The 7,851-nt window shown below is 47.5% G+C and overlaps 1 protein-coding gene across 1 annotated transcript in view; it reads right to left on the bottom strand.

Moving 5' to 3' along the window:
* Nucleotides 1-3,057, bottom strand: part of plcxd3 (phosphatidylinositol-specific phospholipase C, X domain containing 3) — an 11,681-nt gene extending 8,624 nt beyond the window's left edge. The window contains exons 1-2 of the mRNA XM_048594215.1: nucleotides 3,051-3,057; nucleotides 629-1,337 (exon numbers count right to left, since the gene is read on the bottom strand). Of these exons, the coding sequence (XP_048450172.1) occupies nucleotides 629-1,337; nucleotides 3,051-3,057 (716 nt within the window). The remainder of the gene's footprint in view (nucleotides 1-628; nucleotides 1,338-3,050) is intronic.
* Nucleotides 3,058-7,851: the final 4,794 nt, after the last annotated feature.

Genomic DNA, 7,851 nt, shown 5'->3' on the forward strand with positions numbered 1-7,851 from the left:
GATACAGAGTAAAGCTTCCTTTACGCTATCCCCATCAAACACTCCCAAGGCAGGGTCAGCACAGGGTTAGGTACAGAGTAAAGCTCTGTCTACACTGTCCCCATCAAACACACCCAGGGCAGGGACAGCACGGGGTTAGATACAGACTAAAGCTCCCTCTGCACTGTGCCCCATCAAACACTCCCAGGGCAGGGACAAATCCTGGATTTGGTTTATTTATTATTTACCATTGAAATGTGATCCCACTGTTTCTTATTGAATATAATTTTCTTTCCCACATTCTTATCTCTGTCTTATTTCATATTTCTGCTTACGTAGCCCCCAGCTCTCTGCCCAACTGGGTTACTGAGACATTTCTGCACTAATAATACCCTGGATTCAGGAGGAGCCCTCATTGTCAATCCATTTCCCCTTCTCCTTGAGCTCTTGCTCCCCACAATCTCTCCTCCCCTGTGTGTGGAGCTTGTCTGTATATATTGCACAAGGCTGTAAATCCATCAAGTCTGCTTTGGAAATGGACATCACCTCTCATTGGAAATGTAAATGGCTTATCCCCAGCCTTGGTGCTAACCCTGTGTGTGTGCCTGTCCCCTTGCGCTGGCAATGGGTGGTGTGGGGATGGCCTTACCGTTCTGTGATGGTTTCCCTCAGTCCACTGGCAACCCCTTTCATCACCGTGCTGGCCTTAGGCGTCAGGACCAGTTGTGAGACAAAGAAGGTGCCCTTACTGCGACGGTCAGCGATGGAGGCCTGAACAAACTGGATCAGTTTCTCAGGGTCAGTGGTGTTTGGGCAGGGTGATGGCATCATCTGGCCTGGCCACAGGAAGGTCACTTCCAGTGCTGCTGGGTTGTGGTAGAAGACCAGCACTTGGTAGCCCTTCTCCCAGAGATACTGAAGGCTGACCTCTTGGGCAAAGATAACCGGAGAGAGTCGCTCCTGGAAGCATTCCCTCAGCATCCGGATCAGCGTCTCGTGGTGGCATTTCTGCATCCCATAGAAGTGGTTGAAATCGAGTATGACAGCTTCTCGCGGCTGCTCTCCCAGGAAGGCATTGATCTGCTCCAGACCCTCCCTCACTGTGGCACTGAAAAGCCCATGAGCAAAGTAGAGCTCATTGTCAGGATCCCTGGGCTTGGTGGAGATGCGCAGGTCAAAGTAGCGAATGCCAGCCTGGAGCTGGCTCCTGAAGTTCATGCTCTGGGTTGCCAGCCACCTCCTCATCAGCTTCTTGGCCACTGTCCCAAAGACGGAGACAAAGTTCTGGACTGTGTCCGTCTGCTCTGGCCCCACTGGTGAGGATTCATCGATGTAGAAGCTGAACGAGTCGTGGGAGCCTGCACCAAGGAAGCACACAGCAATCAGAATGGCAGCAGTGCCTTCCGCAGTGATCAGACACACAATGGTCACTCAAGGATCTCGACCAGGTAGGTAGCATGCTGATTCCTTATCACACAGCCCACCCCCACCTACCCCAACACCCCCCGCACCCCCACCCACCCCCTTCCCCAACATGGGTACATCACTTTCACTCATAGAGCTGTACAGCACAGAAACAGACCCTTCAGTCCAACTCATGTAAGCTGACTAAATCTCCTAACTCTACACCCTCTTGTTCTGAAGAAGGGTCCCGACCCGAAATGTCAGCTTTCCTGCTTCTCTGATGCTGCCTGGCCTGCTGTGTTCATCCAGCTCCTCACTGTGTTATCTCTGACTCCAGCATCGGCAGTTTTTGCTATACCTTCTTGTTCTCACTCCTTTTCCAAGTGGGAACAGCGTCTCCCTATCTACTTTATCCAGCCCCTGTTTATGATGTTGAAAACCTCTATCAGATCTCACTCTCAAACTCCTCTCTCCCAGGAGAACAGTCCTAATGTCTTCAATCTATCCTCATCACTGAGGTTTCTCATTCCTAGAAACAGTTTTGTAAATCACCCCCACATTGTCTCCAAAGCGTTCACATCTTCCCTGTAACGTGACACCCCCAACAACTGTCCACAACCCTCCAGCTGGGGTCTAACAGTGTCTTGTACAAGTTTAACATCACCTCCTTGTCCTTGTACTCTATGCCCCCAATAATAAAGCTGAGGACACTGTGTACTTTATTAACTGCTCTCTCCATGTGTCCTACCACCTTCCTAGCCCCCACTCCCTCTGCTCCTACTCCCCCTTTAGAATTGGACCCTCTTCTTCATATTGTCTTTCAATGTTCTTCCATACTCACACTTCTCTGCATTGACCCTCATCTGCAACCTATCCACCCACCCACTCCACCAACTTGTCCTTTTGGAGTTTCACATTGTCCTCCTCACAGTTTACAATTCTTCCAAGTTTCATGCCATGACCCCTCACTGAGAAACCCATCAGTGGGACAATACTAAAACCAATCGCTATGAGATCAACTCCTACAGCAGCTGGAATTCAGTTTTTAAATGCTCTAAATGACAAGGAAGTGTCTGTAAACATGACCATTGAACAGTTCCTCTACAGGAGGAGGCCATTCAGCCCATAGCATCGCCGACAGCTGTCTCCAAGAACAACACAGCTCCTCACACTCAGCCCTGTTCCCTCCAGAAACAGATTGAATTCCCTTTAAAAACTACGAGTGAATCAGACTCCACCTTTCACTGCCTGACACAGCTTTCTTCATGTCCCCACAGTTTCTGTTGTAGATGGTACTGGTTCTGAAGGGGTTAATGTTTGTGTTAGACTAGCTCCACCCATTCCACTGATGTCACACCTGGCTGCAAACAGGGAGCTTGATCCCAGCAGACAGATCTGGACCAATTCCTCCACATCCTGCCTGAACAAATCTATCATAGAATCATAGAAACATAGAGAATAGGAGTAGGCCATTCAGTCCTTCAAGCCTGCTCTACTATTCATCATAATCATGGCTTATCATCCAGCTCAGTCTCCTGTTCCCCATACCCTTTGATCTTTTTATCCCTAAGAACTCTATCAAGACCCTTTTCAAAAATGATCTGCATTTTGGCCTGGAATGCGCTCAGTGACAGAGAATTCCACAGGAATGAATCTGAGCGGATCACCTGGCATCGACCTAGGTACCAGAAAAGACCAACAGAAACAGCCCTGTCGACTCTGCAAGGTCTTCCTCACTAACATCTGGGGGATTAGTGCCAAAATTGGGAGAGCTGTCTCACAGACTAGTCAAGCAACAGCCTGATATAGTCATACTCACAGAATCATACCTTACAGACAGTGTCCCAGACACCACCATCACCATCCCTGTCTCACTGGCAGGACAGACCCAGGTGGTACAGTGGGATACAGTCGGGACGGAGTTGGTCTGGGAGTCTTCAACATTGACTCTGGACCCCATGAAGTCTTATGGCTTCAGGTTAAGAACATAAGAACATAAGAACTAGGAGCAGGAGTAGGCCATCTGGCCCCTCAAGCCTACCCCGCCATTTAATAAGATCATGGCTGATCTTTTTGAGACTCAGCTCCACTTACCCACCCACTCACCATAACCCTTAATTCCTTTACTGTTCAAACATTTATCTAGCCTTGCCTTAAAAACATTCAGTGAGGTTGCTTCACTGGGCAGGGAATTCCACAGATTCACAACCCTTTGGGTGAAGAAGTTCCTCCTGACCTCAGTCCTATATCTGCTTCACTTTATTTTGAGGCGATGCCCTCTAGTTCTAGTTTTACCTGCTAGCGGAAACAACCTCCCTGCCTCCACTTTATCTATTCCCTTCATAATCTTATATGTTTCTATAAGATCTCCCCTCATTCTTCTGAATTCCAATGAGTATAATCTCAGTCTACTCAGTCTTTCCTCATAATCCAACCCTCTCAACTCTGGAATCAACCGAGTGAATCTCCTCTGCACCCCCTCCAGTGCTAGTATATCTCTTCTCAAGTAAGGAGACCAAAACTGCACACAGTACTCCAGGTATGGCCTCACCAGGACCCTATACAGCTGCAGCATAGCCTCCCTGTTTTTAAACTCCATCCCTCGAGCAATGGCAGACAAAATTCCACTTGCCTTTTTAATTACCTGCTGCACCTGCAATCCTACTTTTAGCGATTCATGCACAAGGACACCCAAGTCCCTCTGCACAGCAGCGTGCTGCAATTTTTTACCATTTAAAACATAGTCCATTTTGCTGTTATTCCCACCAAAATGGATGACCTCACACTTATCAACATTGTACTCCATCTGCCAGACCTTTTCCCACTCACTTAGACTACCTATATCCCTCTGCTGACTTTCAGTGTCTTCTGCACACTTTGCTCTACCACTCACCTTAGTGTCATCTGCAAATTTTGACACACCACACTTAGTCCCCAACTCCAAACCATCTATGTAAATTGTAAACAATTGCGGTCCCAACACTGATCCCTGAGGCACACCACTAGCCACTGACCACCAACCAGAAAAACACACATTTACCCCTACTCTTTGCTTTCTACTGGTCAACCAATCCTCTATCCATTCCAATACATTACCTGTAATACCGTGCAACTTTATCTTATGTAGCAGCCTTTGGTGTGGCACCTTGTCAAATGCCTTCTGGAAATCCAGATACACCACATCCACAGGTTCCCCATTGTTCACCATGCAAGTAATGTCCTCAAAGAATTCCACCAAATTAGTTAAACATGACCTACCCTTCATGAACCCATGCTGGGTGTTCCCAATGGGACAATTTATATCCAGATGTCTTGCTATTTCTTCCTTAATGATAGATTCAAGCATTTTCCCCACTACCGAAGTTAAGCAAACTGGCCTATAGTTACCTGCTTTTTGTCTACTTCCTTTCTTAAACAGTGGCATCACATTGGCTGTTAAACATGGGTAAGGAAACCTCCTGCTGATTACCACATACCGTCCTCCCTCAGCTGATGAATCAGTATTCCTCCATTTGAACAACACTTAGAGGAAGCACTGAGGATGGCAAGGGCACAAAATGTCCTCTGGGTGGGGGATTTCAATGTCCATCACCAAGAGTGGCTTGGTAGCAGTGCTACTGATCGAGCTGGTCGGGTCCTAAAGGAAATAGCTGCTAGACTGGGTCTGCGGCAGGTGGTGAGGGAATCAACAGGAGGGAAAAACATACCTGACCTCATCCTTACCAATCTACGGCTGCAGGTGCATCTGTCCATGACAGTATCGGTAAGAGTGACCATCGCACAGCCCTTGTGGAGACAAAGTCCCACCTTCACATTGAGAACAACCTCCATCGTGTTGTGTAGCACTATCACTGTGCTAAATGGGACAGACTTTGCACAGATCTAGCAACTCAAGACTGGGCATCCATGAGGCCCTGTGGGCCATCAACAGCAGAATTATACTCCAGCACAATCTGTAACCTCATGGCCCGGCCTATCCCCCACTCAACCATTACCATCAAGCCAGGGGATCAACCCTGGTTCAATGGAGAGTGCAGGAGGACATGCCAGGAGCAGCACCAGGAATACCTGAAGGTGAGGTATCAACCTGGTGAAGCCACCAAACAGGACTACTTCAACACCAAACAGCGAAAGCAGCAAGTGATAGACAGAGCTAAGCGATCCCACAACCAACGGATCAGATCTAAGCTCTGCAGTCCTGCCACATCCAGTTGTGAATGGTGGTGGGCAATTAAACAACTCACTGGAGGAGGAGGCTCCACAAATATCCCCATCCTCAATGATGGAAGGGCCCAGCACATCAGTGCAAAAGATAAGGCTGAAGCATCCACAGCAATCTTCAGCCAGAAGTGCCAAATGGATGATCCATCTCAGCCTCCTCCAGTGGTCCCCAGCATCACAGATACCAGTCTTCAGCAAATTCGATTCACTCCACGTGATATCAAGAAACGGGTGGAGACACTGGATACTGCAAAGGCTATGGGTCCTGATAGCGTTCGGCAATAGTACTGAAGACTTGTGCTCCAGAACTTGTTTGTGATATACATAAATGATCTGGAGGAAGGTATAGATGGTCTGATTAGCAAGTTTGCAGATGACAATAAGATTGGTGGAGTAGCAGATAGTGAAGGGAACTGTCGGAGAATGCAGCAGAATATAGATAGATTGGAGAGTTGGGCAGAGAAATGGCAGATGGAGTTCAATCCAGGCAAATGCGAGGTGATGCATTTTGGAAGATCCAATTGAAGAGCAAACTATACGGTAAATGGAAAAGCCCTGGGCAAAATTGATGCACAGAGAGATCTGGGTGTTCAGGTCCATTGTACCCTGAAGGTGGCAACGCAGGTCGATAGAGTGGTCAAGAAGGCATACGGCATGCTTTCATTCATCGGACGGGGTATTGAGTACAAGAGTTGGCAGGTCATGTTACAGTTGTAAAGGACTTTGGTTCGACCACATTTGGAATACTGTGTACAGTTCTGGTCACCACATTACCAAAAGGATGTGGATGCTTTGGAGAGGGTGCAGAGGAGGTTCACCAGGATGTTGCCTGGTATGGAGGGTGCTAGCTATGAAGAGATGTTGAGTAGATTAGGATTATTTACATTAGAAAGACGGAGGTTGAGGGGGGACCTGATTGAGGTCTACAAAATCATGAGAAGTATAGACAGGGTGGATAGCAAGAAGCTTTTTCCCCAGAGTGGGGGACTCAATTACTAGGGGTCATGATTTCAAGGTGAGAGGGGAAAAGTTTAAGGGAGATATGTGTGGAAAGTTCTTTGCACAGAAGGTGGTGGGTGACTGGAACACATTGCCAGCAGAGGTGGTAGAGGCGGGCACGATAGTGTCATTTAAGATGTATCTAGACAGATAAATGAATGGGCAGGGAGCAGAGGGATACAGATCCTTGGAAAATAGGCGACAGGTTTAGATAGAGGATCTGGATCGGCGCAGGCTTGGAGGGCCAAAGGGCCTGTTCCTGTGCTGTAATTTTCTTTGTTCTTTTGTTGTCGCTCCCCTAGCCAAGCTGTTCCTGTACAGTTACAACACTGGTATCTACCCGATAATGTGGAAAATTGCCCAGGTATGTCCTGTACACAAAAAGCAGGACAAATCCAACCCGACCAATTACCGCCCCATCAGTCTCCTCTCGATCATCAGTAAAGTGTGATGAACCACATATATACAGACACAGAGGGCAACTAACTACATACAGAGATATGTGTCCATACAAACATCAACCCCATATACAAAAAAATGTGGACTCTTAAATACCCTGTAGGCATCTCAGGATGTACAGTAAATCCTGGCATAACCAGCGACACCCACATTCTGTGAGCAAATCAAAAAGAACATGACGGCCAAATGGCCTCTTTCTCTGCCAGCAATCTGCTACGTTCCATCTTCCTATGTGTCAGGTGTGACTCCAACCACCAGAGAGTTTGCCCCCCAATACCCATTGATTCCAGTTTTTCCAGGGCTCCTTGATGCCACACTCGGTCAAATGCAGCCTTGATGTCAAGGGCTGTCACTCTCACCTCACCTCTGGAATTCAGTTCTTTTGTCCATGTTTGAACCAAGGCTGGAATGAGGTCAGGAGCTGAGTGGCCCTGGCGGAACCCAAACTGGGCATCACTGAGCAGATTATTGCTGAGCAGGTTCTGCTTGATAGCTCTGTTACTGACACCTTCCATCACTTTACTGATGATCGAGAGGAGACTGATGGGGCGGTAATTGGTCGGGTTGGATTTGTCACCGTTTTACAAAAATGGGATAAAATGTAAAGAATGCAGCAACTGTGACAAAAATGAAATAAGTTGATTAATTAAATTGTGTTAACGCAGCTCCATACTCAGTAATATCTTCACGACCCATGAGGGGCTGATTCCCAAACACTCTCCAGTCTGACACCCTGATAATCTGCCTCTCTCTCTGAGATAACAAGGTGTAGAGCTGGAGGAACACAGC

The sequence above is a fragment of the Rhincodon typus genome, chromosome 3 (assembly GCF_021869965.1).
Source record: "Rhincodon typus isolate 14 chromosome 3, sRhiTyp1.1, whole genome shotgun sequence".
Lineage (NCBI taxonomy): Eukaryota > Metazoa > Chordata > Chondrichthyes > Orectolobiformes > Rhincodontidae > Rhincodon > Rhincodon typus.